Below are 17,683 nucleotides of genomic sequence, written 5' to 3'. Positions count from 1 at the left end.
TTGTGAGCTTCTGGGAACAGATGGGATTCAAACAGGTTTCAAGGACCAACCAATTTTTGTCCAGGTGAGGTGATGCATTCATTGAAAGAATTCTTCATTGAAATTTTCCTGAATTAGCAAATACCCTGTAACACTTGAAATGACCAAAATGAGCATAAATTATGTTTTTTCCTTGAAAAATGGTTCAATATTATACACTACCAGAATAGATGCACTAGTTATTTCAGTAAAGATTTTAATCAAATGGTGCCTAAGCCCTATATTATATGTACAAAGAGGAATTAACTTTTAAGTGGCAAACCTTATTTCACTGAGATAAATGACATGAACTTTAAAGGAAGTTTTCATCATAATATTTCTTGGCATTAGTCTTATTTTCTTGTTTACAAATGTGAATATATTTTCTTATTTCACATCTATGGAAGTGTGATATAGAATCATAGGACAGTATGGGTTGGAAAGGACCTTAAAGACCACGTAGTTCCAAACCCCCTGCCATGGGCAGGGATCCCTCCCATTAGACCAGGCTGCTCAAAGCCCTGTCCAACCTGGCCTTGAACACTTCCAGGGATGAGGCATCCAAAACTTCCCTGGGTAACTTGTTCTAGTGCCTCTCATATAAAGTGAGAAAAAAGATCACAGAGATGTTACTGTAGGAGCACTTTTTAATCAATTATGATTACTTAAAAACCCCCAAACTAGGCCAACTGAATACTCAGTTATGTAACAAAAATAACAGTTAAATTATCTATTATCTGCTGCATAAATTCTGTTTAGTGCTAATTGCATAATCATTTCCATTATTATATGTGTTCTAAGAATTCCAAGATACAGCAATTTTTTAATTAGCACCCTAGTAAGTTATTCTTAGAATGAATCTTTATTAAAATGGCAGTTAAATACATTTGATGTAATTGCATTTTGAAACCTGTAAAGTGTACCATTTTTATTTATAAAGCTGGGAAATGTTGCACTTGCTGCTCAGCTGCACGACACCTTTCTCAAAAGCAGCTTCATGATAATGTCAGGCAAACATCTGGCAGCAAGTCCACAGTGGTTTCAGCCACTGGGCACAGCAGTCATTTTTCACACTGCTGGCACCACAGTGAAACCAAGAGCAGAAGAACAAAGCTGTCAGAGCCAGCAAGCAGCCAAGCAGCAAAGATTAAAAGAGAGGGAGGAAGAGGTGCACCCCTACAGAGCCATTGTGTGTTCAGTGCTGAACTAAACCCAGAAAATCAGACACATGTTAAAGGCAAGGGACTGAAGTCACACAGCAAACAAAGCTGTCCTTTTTCTAGAGACTGATTAGAAGGAATAAAGAACCAATTGCTTGAGACACATAAAAACTTAATTATTTTCCTTCTACTTAAGCAACAGTGCATAAAAAAATTAGGTAAATATGCTTTTATGCTTTAAAGTAGGTGTAATAAATTCCCAAGCTTTCACTCCTGAAGATGGAAAAGAAAAATGTTTCATGAACACTGCTCTTAATATGCTTGCATCAGTATTTCCAGAAATTTTATGTTCTTGAAGTAAAGTAATACCATGCAGTTGATCTCTATAACTCTTTGCTTATGATGTGGATAATAGGCCATATTTCCCTACAGAACATCATATTTGCTTCCTGGGACAGATCAAATTCCCATGTGTGACTCCAAATGAGGTCAAAACAATGATAATTTGGTCAGTGACACTTAGTATCCCACTCCTGGAAGCCTGGATCTGGAAATGCTAAAAAAAGAGAAGACCCCTTACACAAAATGCTGTATTAAAAAGTGAAATGTGAGAAATGTGATCCCAAGACTGAATTCTGTATTTGCAACCAGAAAAATATGGGCACCATTTCTGCAGTGAGCTGGCTTCCAGTAGCAAGGATAAAATGAGCCCTTAGAAAGAAACCCTTGTTAAGTGTTGATGCATTCCTGTGACCCTTTATATGGATCTGTTCTATGGCAAACATGCTGCCACACTTACAGAAGTGTCTGCTGGGGGAGAAGCCTGCTTCCATCTCTTATGTTACATTTCTGCATAGAAGAAGTATTTAATTCTAATGACACTTTGTCTATGAAAGTCACAGCAGAGCTATTAAATTTAGATATTTATGAAATTTGTACTCCTCATAGAAAGAACTGTATTTATAACCAAACCAGCTGACAGCTTCTCCAGAAAAACAAAGAAACCTCAAATCCTTCATTAAGTTAAAAGAAGCAAACCCCTCAGAATGGCTCAGGTAACATTCCCTGTACCAAAACAGGACCAGTTCCTGGTTCTGGTCCTACCCCTTTGTGGAAGAGGGAGAGCTGAGACAGGAACAATGCATTCCCCAGAAAGGCAGAGTCTTGAAATTACAAACATCAAAAGTGACTTCAAGTATTGATCTTCAAGTCCTCCTGAGAGGCATAAATTACTACAGGTCCCTTCTATCATGACCCAGATATTCTTAAAAAAAATTTTCTAAATGGCATTATTTTTTATATTTGATTTTATATTAGCAGAGGTACATGATTAATTCAAATTTTCCCTACCTCTTTATCCCAACTTGCTTTATTGTTTGCACAGCCTACACAGAAACTACAGTGGTATTTTAAGTACCAGCAACATAAACTCCATGACAGTCAGACTAGTTTTAAATCAGCAAGATTTTAGACAGTTTCTTTTCAAAATTCCACATTTGTGCATTTTCTTATGAACAGAGGTGTCACTAATACCATGTGATTTTTGTGGTCTATAAAAAGATGCCTCAAACTCTTCACCACTGAGACACACACACTAGATGAATCTTCAGGAAACTCCTGTGTAACAGCAGTTACATCTGCAACTCTACAGTCACTAAATACTTGAATTATGGCTTCTCATAGGGTTAAAATGGTAACTCAAAAGCAAAGTCAAGCTGGTACAGAGCTTTTCACTCTCTGAAATATCCTCATATTTTCTGCCTTCAAAGAAATGAAACCTATAATGGTGCCTTCCTCCTGTTTTCACTAGATCACAGAAAAGCTGGTGGGAAATGACCTCTGATGGACATTGGGTCCAACCCCCACATAATGTGAGATTACTGCACACACTGGGTCAGGTTTGCTGTGATTTCATTGAGCAAACTCTTGAAAACCAGGCTCAACCTGAACCTGAACCTTCCAGGCAACAATTCCCGGCCATTTCCCTGTGTTCCAGCAACTTCCACTCAAGCTCAGCTCTGACATTTTTGTAGTTGAAGACCACATTAAACACCCTCTCAGCCTCCTCTTCACCAGAGCAAACAAACCCAGCTTCTTCAAGCTCTCTTCGCCCATCGTGTCCTTATCTTGTCCTTTGCAGGGACCTTTCCAGCTCAAATGATGAAGCCCCAAACTGGGCACAATAGTTCAGGTGTGGGCCCAATAATGTCAGACAGAAGGAAGGCACCTGCCCTTGATCTGTGAAATCTGGTACAACACAGAACTGACAACGACCAGAAATTCCAGATTAGTTGGTATTTCCAAATCAAAGGCAATGAGTCACTTGTTCTTTCTTCAAATCCAGTCTATATATGGTACAGTATCATGAAATATGATGACATACAGATTTGTAGTATTTTTTACTCAAAAGAGATGAGCTCAATGCTGACAGTACATTTTTTTCTGAAACCCTTGAAAACATGCAGAGAGGGAAGTGCAGAATCTTACAGACACTTTTGTGAAAAATAACTTATGATTCACTACAGCTTCCAAAAGCTAAAGATACTGTCATGCAATTCCACTATGAACCAAATAAAGCCTTTTGAAAACACTGCCCCCACAAAATGATTCTAAAAATGCAAGTCTAAACAGATTAAATAAGTAAAAATAAGAAAACAAAAAAGGGTAAGCTGTTTAATGAAATAAGCGGAAGAAAATAAGGTCTCAACTTTAAGAAAATCTCTCACAATCTGAAAGGTATTCAGGGATAAGATTTGTGGGCCCCTTTGTAGGGGGGGAAAAATCCCACAAGACAACAACTAAAACACAACAAAACCTTCCCAGTTTTCATTCCAATGCCCCATTAAATAATTTTGGAATTCTTCTCCTGAAGTGGATTATGCATAGCAAGGCCAGTTTACATTCAATTATCTTGCCCCTCTCTGTGCTAGAAGTAGTCCAAGAACTGTATTTAAAACACTGCTTTCTTGGTTACAATTTTGCTCTTTGTCACAGACAAAAGTATTTTGCAGACTGTATTCACAGCCTGCTTCCAGAAAAACCAGTTTGGGTTCTGAAGGAAACTTCAATCTCTCCTTATCAGCTTATTCATTCAGCTTCCCAGTGGCCTGAATGCATACAAACCTGTGTATCAACCACACACACCACCCTAATAAACAAGGTGTAGAGTATTAGAAGGCTGGAGAAGAACAGGTAACCACTTTCTTTGTGAGGACATTTCAATAGAAATGAACTACAGGTAAGAGAACCTAATATATGTTGAATTAAATTCTGAAAAACAACTTCAATGCACTATAAGCACAAAACATGGCCCTTTAAATTGCTTTAAAAACATTCAGCATGTTACAAGAAAGCAATCTGGGTTTAAGAAAAGGCAGATAAATAATGTGTATTGGCTTCTAAGTAGTAAGGACTCATCACCATTCTGTTCCTGAGAAATGGTGCCTGTGTTAGAGAAGGTAACTAAAAATCAGACATGTGAGCTGTGCAGAGAAAAAACACAATAGAAAATGCATGGGATGTGAAGAGAGCTGCAGAGGAAATGGACAATCAAACTAAGATGTGAGCTGTAACAAACTCAGAAATAAGGAATATGCTTCTCACAGTTTTCTATACCAGAAGTTCTGAGCATAGCAACTAAGAGCTGTACTTGAAAATAAGTTTATTTACACTGATATATTTTTTTAGACCTCAATGAATCAGCTACTACTGGCTTCTGAGAGCATCAAGTGCTCTTCCACATGGATTGTCTCAACTGAACAGTAGAAAAGAGACTCTTATGTCTAAAAATATTCAACCTTCACATTTTCTTATTTTTGATTTTTTTTTAATCTCTGTGATATGAGTGAACTGTAGTAGAATCTGTCAACGTGTAAAATATCCAACATTAATCCAACAGATCACGTGGCCACTTGAGCAGTGACAAGGTGTCAATATACTTCATTAATATGGCTGAATTACAACACTACAGAGATTGATGATACACAATATGCAAGACCATGAATACTAATACATAAATCCAATAGAATTTAGCCTAGATTAGATTTGCTAGCTGTCTGGCATCGTTACATTGCATTAATTTTCCCTGCTATTATCAAACCACTCCAGAGATGCAGCGAGACACAAAAATCACTTGAGATGTCTGTGTCTACACATGCTGTGAGTACTGAGCAGCCTTATGGAAAGAACACCATACCTGATAAAAGTTTGTCTTATTAGCTAGTGGCTTCTCCATCATATGCCACAAATGCTCACAATAACACCAACTGGTAACACATCAGCCTAGAGAAGCATTTCAGCTTGTTTTTGTTACAATAATGGTATCTCCTTATTAGGGGTAAGACACCAGTAGGTATTTTTCTAAATCAATTGTTTAGAAAACAGTCCCTTTAAAACATATTTGATGCCCAGCTGTCTCACAGGTTAAAGAAATCAAAACTAGTTTTAAAAAATTGTATCAAAACTAGTTTTAAATTATCTCCTTTTTAGCACAGTAATGCTATGCCTAAATTTTCTCCCTCTGTAGAATTGCAACTATATTGGCCCACAGATTACATGTTGCTACAAACACCACAGGATCATCTAGGTTGGAAGGACCTTCTGGAGGTGATCTAGTCCAAACTCTTGCTCCAAGCAGGTCAAAATAGACCAGGCAGCTTGGAGCCTTGTGCAATCCACTTCTGAGCATCTCTGAGGGTGTTCTCCATGAGCTCTCTGTGCAATCAGGTGCAGATTTTTCTTTTCTTTGTCTCTAACTGGCATTTCTTCATGTTGCAATTTGTCCACATGGCCTTTTGCCATTTCACTGTGTGCCCAAATCAAGAGTCTGGCTCCATCTGCTCTATATCCTTTTATGAAGTAATTGAAGACAGCACCAAATCTCATCTCAGCTTCTCTTGTTAAGGCTTGACCAACTCAGTCCATCTCTGCTGGTCTCCTGCCAGCACATCATTGCTTTTCTTGTACTGGAGAAACCAAGAGTGCCCACAGTGCTCCAGGTGTGGCCCCACAAGGAAAGAACAGAGGAACAATCTCTTGCTTTGCCTTGCTGGCTGCACCTCTGCAATGCTCTGCAGTTGGCTGCCTTTGCCACAAGAGTACACTGCTGACAAACAAAAATGAACTTCTTACCCATAAACACATCATCCTACAGAGGTGTTTGTGTAAAACCACTCGAGAACAAAGACTTTTTAGATTTAATCTGAAAGTGTGGAGGCACACTGGGATCTTTAGCTCTTAGCACTCTAGATCTATGTGAATTAATGGAAGGAATTGTCATCAGCTCCCTCACGTGCAGAATGTCCTGTTCTCCCACTCCTGTGCCTCAAAGAAAGACTGGAGGTGGAGAGTTGTGCAAAAATAACCTTCAAGAGCAAACTGAACTTGCAGAGGTCAAAACTTCAAGGTAAAGAGTATCTCCAAGGGTTAATCTTATCACTTCATTACAGCTCACACTTTAACACAGTTTACAAACACAGCTTCCTCACAGGTATTTACTTTATACCAATACCACCATGGTGGCTGCCCACCAATGTGCTTAAGGAATGCCACATCAGAAATAAACAAACAAACTAGAAAAAAAAATCTTTAAAACCCCCTAGAACCTAGATAGAGGTGCAAAAAAACCACCCAACTAAAAAAACAAGCCAATGAAAAACAGGAAAAACAAAGAGTACAGAAGATGGAAAGAGTCTGTGAAAAATTCACATTCTTATGTTGAACTAAGAACTTGTTCCATGCTCACACATTTATGTGTCTTTGTGTCTTAATATTACAAATCTAAGGCATAACAATTCAAAACCTTTAAAAGAACCAACCCCAAAACAACAAAAACAAAGAAACCCAAACAACAATCCTAAAACCACAAAACAAAACAAAGCACCACTAAACGCAGAAAATGCTTATGATCATACCTCAATGATCTGCTACCTGGAATTAAAATTACAACAATACAACCAAAGTGGAATTGGAAAAACCCCAGAGTTCTTAATACACTCCCAAGCCTATTCTTTAGACTGCAAACCATCCACATTTATCCTTTTTTCAGTTAATCTATTTTTACTGTTGGCTTTTCTTTTCCTCCTGATGAGTCCCTTTTCTTTTGCCTATGACTTTTCCCTTTCAGAAATTTTTCAAGGCCTCAAAAGGTTGAATTTTATTGTCATGGAGCCAGGAAGGTAATATTCCACCAAAGGCAGAAATGTGTCCTGTCATCAGCAGTTCAAATGAGGCTTAGAAAAAAAGGAATATGGACACAACCTATTTAAAAGGTATCAAACCATTTCAATAAACATTCAGTAGCTCAGAATGCAATGGCTTTGGTGTAACTTGTTAAAACCATGATGGAGCTAATCAGAAGCTGAAGATTGTGGAAAATGTGGCTTATATTTTGTTACAGGGCTAGAAAAAAGAAACAGCAATGGCATTATTAAGTGAAAATATCTGGCAAAACTGTTATTTACCTTGTAAATCAAGCTAGTCATTAAGGCTCAAGATACTGTTTGTTATAAATGCCAAAAAAAGTCATTGATCCTTTTATCCTTTTTTTGCCGAAGTAGGGTTTACAAGGATTTTGATGGCATCAGTGGAACCCTCCAAAAACAGTACTACACAAAAGAATTATGATCTCCAGAAAAAATATACAGGACATGCAGAATTCAGCAAATGTCACTCAGCTGGCAATGCTCTTCTCCATGTAGGGTAAAAGAAGAACTTTATGCACACACAAGTTGTGTATTCAACATAGATTATTTTACTCTAAAGCAGGAAATGTTAGAGAGTTACAGCCTTGTGTTTACACTGTAGCAGTTCTGCAGCATTGCCTGTAATCCTGACTACGTAAAAATATATTTTTACATAATTTGCACTTTAGTAGCAAGTCTTCACCCATTTATAGCAAATTACTTGCTAAAACTAGTATAACCAAAACTCATGTGTTCTTGCTTTACTTCTTGTGTATGCTTTTTTGACTCAGAATGACCTTTTTTCTTTACAAAATTCACATTCTTAAGACAAAAAAATCCAAACAAAAATAGAAATGGCTTAGACCTAACTATCTTTCTAGTATTTATGATCACCACTGAATATATGTAGAAACTACTAAAGATTAGAAATGCAAGCACTGAGCTAATATTGAGATATACAACCTTGCTTTAAAACTTCTAGAAAATATAAAACAGAAAGTACCATAAAGAGAGCAAACATAGGAAAGGCTGAACAAATCAAAAAAACCTGTCTGCTGGGAGTTTGCTTAATTATTAATTCTTACCTTCTGTGCTTAATCCAGGACTTGAAGTGAATTTTGCTACATCGACGATCTTCACAGCGAACTGCTGCCCCGTCTCCCTGTTGATGCATCGCCGCACCACGCTGAAGGGACCCCTGCAACAGAGACCAGCCATGAAAAACCATCCTCCTCCTCCTCCTCCTCCTCCTCACTGGGCCACAATGCCCCTGCCTCTCAACAAGGTTTTGATGTGTGCATGCAGGTGTAGTATCTACACAGAATATACCTCTCGTCCTTGCTGCCCATTAAATGTAAAACGAATGGTTCCGACCACTGACTGGTGTAAAGAACATCACTGAGTTCTGTATTTTCCTGTATTAAAGACATTTCTCTTGCCTTGCCCCTTCAGAAAGGCTATGCTCTTAGAAATCTTATGTAATATGCAACTGACATCATCATTATTAAATTTTAAGTGGACCTTATTTAGATGCAAAATCCAAATGGGGAAGTAAACAGAGGTGAGAAACCCATTCCTTCTTTCAGTCCTAATCTGAAAGGATAATGGACAACGACAAGAGTAACAGAACTGTGAGCTGTTTCAGTTGGTCTGTTTTACACAAACTAGGTTTATTTCAAGTTTGGCATCACTAGATACAAACTTGTGATGTATCTAGTGCATCACAATGTTCTCCATTACAATATTTTGAAATTCCACAAAAGCTCATGATTTTCTTTCATTTATGACACTTGGAGAATCCCAGAAGTTAGAAATTAAAAGATTAAAATTAGTTCAGAGAAATGTCACTATTGCACTCAAATAAAAAGAGTAGTTATTTTTTGATATTGAAGTTACATTTGCCAAAACATCAGTCAGAACAATGGCAACCTTTTAAAAACCACCAGCACAAATGTGTATTTTTGGGAGCACCTTTTAGTAGGTGATTTAAGTTTTTGGTGCCTTAACTTCCAGTAAGGAATCTTCTGTCCAATGTTAATAACAACCAATACGATCAGATAAACAGGGTATGTCAAGCTTTCAAACATGAAATATAAATATGTTATGAAAACAGAATAGGATTGTTTCAGGAGTGCACTAGCTGTGGCACATCAATCCTTTTTTACTGCTACTTATGTAATGACAGACGTGAGTTCTAAAGAAATCCATTCTGAAGTCTTCTCACAAAGATGTGAGGGGAAAATTGAGGATGGAAAGAGCCTTTGTTCAGTTTATTGAGTGAACATTCACCTGCTGAGTGAAATAAATGCTTTAATATAGCTTGAAAGAAAAATTCTCCCATTCAAACAACGAACTGGAAGTTAGTTGACATGTTCATGAGCAATGGGATTGCAAAGCAACACCATTCTCAAAATAAAAGGTACCCTGAGGAGGCAGAAATGTCCCTCTGAGGGCACTTACAAACCTTAATAACTGGCTTTTGGTATTCCTTTACACACCAGATGATCTGAAGTGTGTAATCCATCACACTACCAAACCTGTACTCACATAGCTAAACTCCAGGTTTTGTACTCTTTCAACGTACAACATACTTGCAAAGATTTCTTCAAATAGGATTATTTCTGACAGAGAACATGAATACCAAAAGTAGTCAATGAATGCCAGTCTAAATATTCACAGTAAGGAAGATATTTATTAGCACAACTATGGACATGTGATGCAGTCAGAATAAACTACTCAAGAAAATGCATGTTTGTTTTCCTTCTTCTTTCCTTGCTCCAAACACACAATGAAATCCCCCATACTGATGGCTATTTTCCCTTCTGAATCCACATCCCACTATTATTCAGTACTTGGTCTTTTACCAAAAATGACCACAGATATTTTTAAAAATATGATCAATTAAAGCCTCTAATACATAGAAATCCACTTTCATCATTACATGGAAAAGATTCAACTGACTTCATCTGGCATTGGAAGGATACAGCAATCGGCTAAGAATCCTCCCTCCATGTTTCAAAAAGTGATCTTCTATGAAAAAATTCCACTTTATACAGATCAGCATCACGATTTTATCCCAAGTTCCTGCCTCCTCTTTTAGCATTCAAAGTAAAATTGCTTTAAAAGAGCATCAATACATTTAGATTATGCTAATCTAAAAACATTTCAAAACCTAAACCGCAGCTTTGGAATAATGCTGGCAACACCTCCTTTCAATCCTAACTGTCATAAATCACTAGAAACTAAACATATTTATTTAAAATGATCCTTTTTCTTTTCATTACCATTGTTCCCCCCCCACCCCCCCAAAGACTTTCTGGATACATTAAATAATGCTTTTAACATATTCTGATATAGAAGAGTAGATCTGGAGTGCAGAGACACCTTACAAGACCATATCCTTAACTTGCAGGCAGATCCCCAAATTCTGTAAATTCACCCAAACTCTACAAATATCAGAAATTCTCACTGTTGCCTGAGCTACGTTTTTATCTCCTGGTTTTGCCAAGCCTGGGCAGGAGAGCTTGCCCATCTACCAGTGTGTGTATGTCCTTTCAGCAGGCAAAGAGAGCTGGAGGAATCATAAATCAAAAAGGAGCCTACAAACTGCAGTTCTGAGAGGATCAGATCTGTGTGTAACCTGCCCTTATCTTGTACCACCATATCCTGATTTCTCCTTCCATTATCTATTAACATTTTAAAATTCTGACTTGAACAATTTCCTTCCTGCATATTAAATCTGGGACAAAAAATTTAAAGCATTTTATTCAGTTCTGTAACAGAAAATGTACAGAGACATCCCTACCACATCAAAATTTATGGCCATATTGAAACTACACTATGATTATGACAGAGGCTTCTCTACTTGGATTGAGGAATGTCAAAGACTCTTAACTAAACAAAATGTGCTGTAAAGCACACAATATAAAAATTGGGGTTGGAACCAAATGATCTTTAAAGTCCCTTCCAAAACAATCCATTTTATGATTGTGTGAATTCAGTGACACCCACAATTAACTCACTCTGTTGAAACAATACAGCAATTTCATACAGAAATAAAAATACTTTTAAACACAACCTGAAGAAAGACTTGGCTATTTACAAACCTCAGACTTCCAACTTTTTCAAAACACTCTCTGATACTCAAGCTACACACAGCCTCAAAATAGTGTTAAGACACTACATTAGATGAATGCATCCCATGACAATAGCATCACAACAAAAGCTTGTACAGTCCAATTTTAGGTAATTTTAAATCACTCACAAGACATGCCCTGATCAATTAAGCAGACAGCAGCACTTCCATGTGCTAAGTAACACAAAGGAACTTTTAAATAAATTATGGTTGCAGTTATTCCTCTCCAGCTGCAATGGCACACAGCAAGTTTACAAATGAAGCCCACAGTGATGCTGTATAACCTGAGTCAGGAAACAAGAATCCCTGTTTCCCAACACAAGAGATTCAAGCCTTATTTAGAAGCTGAGTAACAAAAGTCTTTGAGCCCACCCCGAGTCTCAGCACTGAAAGCACCCAGTGAGGGAAGGAACCACAACGATTCATCTCTCAGCTGAGATGAGGAGCTGCTCCTGCCCAACAGTTGTGCCTGCAGATGGGGAATGTGTATCACATCCTTGCTAAATGACAATTTCTAAAGCTCATTCTGCCAACCCTGCAGCTCAAATTTTACAGATCTAAAGTACAGAGGTGACACAGACTGAGGAAGGAACCACTGTAACCCCAGCCACAGATCATCAAAGCTGTCAGAGATAGATAAGACTCCTTATTTATTAGGAGTAACTGAGTTAAGTTGTATAAGACTTCATTTTCCAAGTCATACAAACTGTAATCCTGTCATGTGCTTTATATTTCATTTCTCTCTGTGCTACCTTTAACAGACATAACCCAAGCTTGCAAAATCTTTCCCTGCAGACAGCTGGCACACCAGAGACTACAGCAGCTCAAAGATGAGGATCCTTCAAACATGCAAGCAAGCAGTAAGGACAGATGATTCCTTCACTGATATTTTATCAAGGTTGGCAGCAGCACACTCCAACACCTGGAACACTTGGAGTCCCACCTGCAGTGTATGGCAAAATCCAAAATGTATGAACTTAAACTGAAGCTGGGATTCATGATGGGTTTTTCTGTCTTGTGCAGATGGAAATCCAAGAGTTACATTACTGAGGAGGTTAGTGAGTACACATAGGCCAGAAAATGTGGATTAAAATGCTAAAGAGGCTGTCTCATGTCTTTTCATTAGTCCAAAATTTCAAATTAGCAAAGCAGGCCTGATGTAACTTTAACCCCACTGAAACTATTTTCTGATGATAACTTTACAGAGCAGTTCATTTTCTATCAGCTAACACAAACTTGAAGAAAATCAATTATTAATTACTCTCTCCTTCAGGAGTACATCACCTGAATAAGAATAAAACCTTAAAACGTTGATAACATCAAAGCCTTTTTTATCATCTCCTTCACTTTAAATTATTTTACTTTGTGTGTCATTGGGGCTTCAAGGACAATGATCATAAACCAATATATTGCAAACTATCTTTTTATACTAAAATCTTGTCAGTTTATCTGTCTGTTCTGCTTCCCATCTCCTTTCCTTCAATCCCTGGTGGTGTGCAAGAAGGAGAACTGGTTGTGGTTGGAATATTCCACAGCCTCTTGCCTTCCCATGTTCCCTCGATGAAATGAGCTGACCTATGGGAATGGAATTTCTGTAAAGACATTTCCTGAACCCCTTTGCTTCAGAGCCTCAAAATTGGAGATTTTAGATCATATCAGACCATCACGAACTTGCTCAACATCTCTTCCGAGTAATTTTTTGAGGAACTTTATTTGAACAAGGTGTTTTGGCTCTCTAATTCTTTTTCATTAAATTAAAAAAAAAAGTAAGAAACACAAGTTGAACACTTTGACAGAAAAAAAAACCCAAATAATGAGCCATATCCCCTCCTTTAAAAATCATCTTCCATTTAGAAGTAAAAGGCCCGGGACTCCTTTATTTAACAAGATTTAATAGTTAAGAACTTGAAACATGCAACACAGGTCTTAAAGGCACCTTAATTCAACATTTTAGATCAAGTGTTTAGATCAAGATCAGTGTTTTCTAAAAAGGGTTTTGCCAGTTTGTTGCAATAAGATACCACAGCAGCATGCACATTAAAAAAAGACACTTATACCCAGACTTTTTTTTATTATTTAAAGGCTGTACATTTGCTTACCTAAGCAGTAAAAACACTACTTTGTATTAACGTGATTAATACTTTCAAAACAATTGTATTCAAATTGATGAAAATTACTGGGAAGAAACAATTTGCTACTACATTTAAAGAGACAGATTTTTTTCCCTCTTTACTCAACCACAAAATTTATAACATATATTTGCTCTTCAACTTTCCCTTTGCCTTCTATTGGACCTCTTTTGAAAATTAAGTATTTCCAGAATTAATTAAACCTCCAATTAATCACTATCAGCACCATGTGCTCATTTACACATGGCACTGCAGCTTAAAATAGTGATAAAACCTTTCTGTGAAATAGCACTTCAGATTAGAAGGCACCCACATTTAGAAAGCCATCACTGGCAACGCTGGGTTGACACTTTTTGTTTTATTCTCAAAGGAAAATTTAAAATAATGCATTAGGATGACTATGGCACAGAAGAACGTTTGGGTTGAAGATGTCATACTTTGGAAAATTAGATATCCCAGTACAAGCCACGAAACTGAGTTCCCAGACAGCAACATTTCTATCACATTTTATCTATTTCCACTTTTCAACAGCTCACATCTTTGAAACCAAGACTATGCTTAAACTCGGCTTTAGGGTGAAACCTACAAAGAACAAAGCACAAGACAGCAGTTCACTGGATCTCACCCCAATATGAATACATAGTCATAGATACTTTAATATTATTCCAAGAGAAAAAAAAAGAATATTTAACACCAAATCTTAACCATTGCTTTCCATCCACAAAAAAACCAGAGATGGAGCACTCCAATGCTAGTGAAAGGGAAATACTCCCTAAGAAAACCTTAGGGCATGCTTGGAATTCATGCAGCAAACTAAAAAAATATTTACCTTCAATTTTAGAGATTTTCTGAAGTAGTTCAGAAGTGTGTTTCCATGGGTTTGTCAGTATAAAAGCAAAACACAGGCCAAAAGAGATTTCTTCCACTGTCCTGTCTTTCATATCTCCAAGCTAAAAGGGGGATAAGCTATCCTTAAATGATCAGCCACCTCTACCAATAAAATGCTAAGTTTGAGGTCTGATTTTTCTTCTTATCAAGCAAAAGAGTCACAACCACTTTATTAGTCACTCTATATATCTACTAAATCTCTTAGGCATCCAGTAGGCATCCATTATAAACAGATGCTGGTATGTAAAAATATCTTTAATGTATCTATAGTTTGTAAACAACTCTTCTTTTACACTGACTGGCTGGGATATGAAGGGATGGAAAAGGAAGAACATTGAGATAAGATGCTCACTAAATTTGCTAATCTATTATCATGAAATAAATATTTCAGCACCAGGCATCTGCAACATTCTTCATACACAAAGGATTCAGCAAGTATTTTTATGTTCACATATACTTCATTTTCTGAACTCCACAATTACCTGTTAACATTGACCTTAGCCTTGTCAATTCTCCTATTTTATTCATGGAGTCACAAAAGGGTTTAAGCTGGAGGGTACTTCTGAAGTGATGTGCTTAATAAATTTTATCAGAACATGCACTTGTTGCTATCAAAAATGATACACCCATGGTTTGTTTTGTTTTTTTAAGAAAACAAACAATCTCCCTCTTCAAAAACAAGCATTTCCAAATAATGATTTACTTCAACACAGAGACAAGCAAAATCTGTTTTCAATAAATATTTTACAGAAATAGGAAATGCACTTTGTCAAGGCCTTTTGGAGAAAGGTCCAGCAGGAGCTGCTGGGTGGCCTCCAGGGGCATCTCCAGGTCCTGGCTGGAACTGCAGTGTGGGGACTGCCCCAAACAGAAGCCACAGCTACAGACACAGGGCAGCCCTTCAAGAGCCCAGCCTCAGACCCTCCCTTCCTATTCTTCAACTCATTAAAGGTCATTTCCTAGCAAAGGGTCAGGACCTCAAATTCAAGTAGCTACTAAGTAGAACTTAAGGAGTTCAGGCTCTTGGCTCCACAGATTCCTTTTGCAGCTCATTTCCTCCTTGAGAGTATGTTTCCAATTGTTTCCAATGATTCATTGCTAATTTACTTTTTTTTTTTCTGCAAGATTACACACTGGACACTCTTTTTCACTTTCCTAGAACACACAGGTCCAAACTATGATTCCAGAATTAATCTTCAAGGAATTCACTGATTGCCATTTCCAGATGGATGAAAGAAGGAACAAAAGTGATTTTGAGGCATGTATGTATTAAGCATACACAGGTAAATGATGAGACATTTCCCTGAGGTATAAATAATTATTAGGATCTCAGAAAATGGAATTTACCAATAAGTTTTTTAACTCTTGATACGAAAGAAGAATCAAAATTGGTTCATTAGGCTGAAATGAAACATTCTGCCCCCTCAGCAATAAAGAACTCAAGAAACTGATGACAAATATAATTTTCTCTGGTTCACCTTGAGGTAGATGAGAATCTATAGCTCACACAAAAAGTGATTTTGGGCTAGTGAAGACTGATAACCAAAGCATAGATTCTAGTACTTGAACAGGAGAGGGAGGAAATAAGGAGAGCTTTGTCCACTGATGCATTTCCACTGTGAGTATTGGAATAAACACATAGAATCAAAATCCTGAAAATTTATTTTTACACTCAAACATCCTGTAACACTTCACAGAAAAACACAAGATGCTGGCAGCTGAATCAAAAGCATCAGCTCAAGAGTGTTCAGAAAAACTGATGCTGTTCTAACAGACTCCTTTAATACATGACCAAGTGTTTTGCCTGTTTCTCTTCCTTGTGAAGAAAGAGGAGAACATCAGGAGGAAGTGAATGAAAACAGAGAAAAAAAAAAAGTAAAACTACTTTAGGTATTAAATCATTCAACAGTGAGGAAAAAAGCAGCAAGAATGAACAAATGTGTCAGAAAAAGCACTTCAATTACAGGAACAGAAGGGAATATATTAAAAATAACAGCTTTGCCTTCAAAAGAAGAGATGTTGCAGAGCACTTCACTCAGCTCATCAGATGGGGATGATGATCACTATTTTTCTTTTTTTCAATTCAGAGGACTTTTTTATCCCATTCATGTGTACCACAGCTTTGTTCCATCCATCCCAGGCTATGGCCTCACCAGGATTTCTTCAGCAGAGCACTGGCCAAACCAGCAGCCCCTCTGGCCACTGCAGCATCCCAGAACAGCTTGGGCATGGCTACACTCAACCAAATCAAAGAAGAAACTAAAATTACTCAAAATACCCCAGACAAACCAATTATCCCTTTTTATACTGTGTTTTTCAGTCAGGGCAGATGCTTGGTTTGGCTTGAAGCACAGCTGTGCAAAGAGCTGTGTCCACATAGTCAGACCCAGGAAGAACAGCTGGGACAGGAGGTCAAACAAAGGCCTAACAAAGCAGCACTGCTGCTGCTAAAGCTGAGCCTTGTCTCAGACCCCAGTGATCCTAAAAGGGTCCTACAATGATCCTACAAGGGTCCCACAGCCCCTGTGGTACCTGCACCACCCCTTCACACCTCACTCGTGCAGTGGAGCAAAGGAACTGATGCAGCCTGGGGTAAATCCACACACAGCTGCCTCCACTGTGTTAGCAGGGCTGCAGCTACACTGGCTTTGATTGCATGCAGCACACACAGCAAAATGAGCAATAAAAATAGGAATATGTCAGCCACCACCATTGTCAAAAACTCCTTCATGAGATTACACCCTCAGGTGAGTGTAGATGCATTAACCACTCCCTACATCACCTCTCCCCCTGCATTCTGGTTATATTTTAGACTTCCCCTTTTTGACTTTTAATGTCCACTTGAAATCTATCAGTCCTGCTAACAAAACTGAGCTTACATACTGTTTTCTCTACTCTCTCTCACAGATCAATGCAAGCCTAACAAAACACTTTTTTTTAATGTCAGGGTCTCTCATTTCAGAATCTCTTCCTACTGCCTGTTCCACTTCTAATTTTTCTTAACAAAAGTAACCAGAACTGTGAGTAGAACTCCAGATGAGGTCTTAGCAAGAATTTGCACAATGCTAACAACATTTTCTTCTCTGCTGGAAATACTGTGCCTGGTACACAGTCCTGTGCTTGCCTTGTTGACACACAGATCACTGAGCCAGCTACTATAGCTGTGTTCTT

At 37.8% G+C, this 17,683-nt stretch overlaps 1 protein-coding gene across 7 annotated transcripts in view; it reads right to left on the bottom strand.

Moving 5' to 3' along the window:
- Window positions 1-17,683, bottom strand: part of CASK (calcium/calmodulin dependent serine protein kinase) — a 188,875-nt gene that overhangs the window by 130,742 nt on the left and 40,450 nt on the right. For all 7 annotated transcript variants that reach the window (XM_077171610.1, XM_077171627.1, XM_077171600.1 and 4 more), the window contains exon 2: window positions 8,446-8,558. In XM_077171610.1, coding sequence (XP_077027725.1) covers window positions 8,446-8,558 — 113 coding nt within the window. The remainder of the gene's footprint in view (window positions 1-8,445; window positions 8,559-17,683) is intronic.

This window comes from Agelaius phoeniceus, chromosome 2 (assembly GCF_051311805.1).
Source record: "Agelaius phoeniceus isolate bAgePho1 chromosome 2, bAgePho1.hap1, whole genome shotgun sequence".
NCBI lineage: Eukaryota > Metazoa > Chordata > Aves > Passeriformes > Icteridae > Agelaius > Agelaius phoeniceus.
This window is presented reverse-complemented; position numbering and strand designations above follow the sequence as displayed.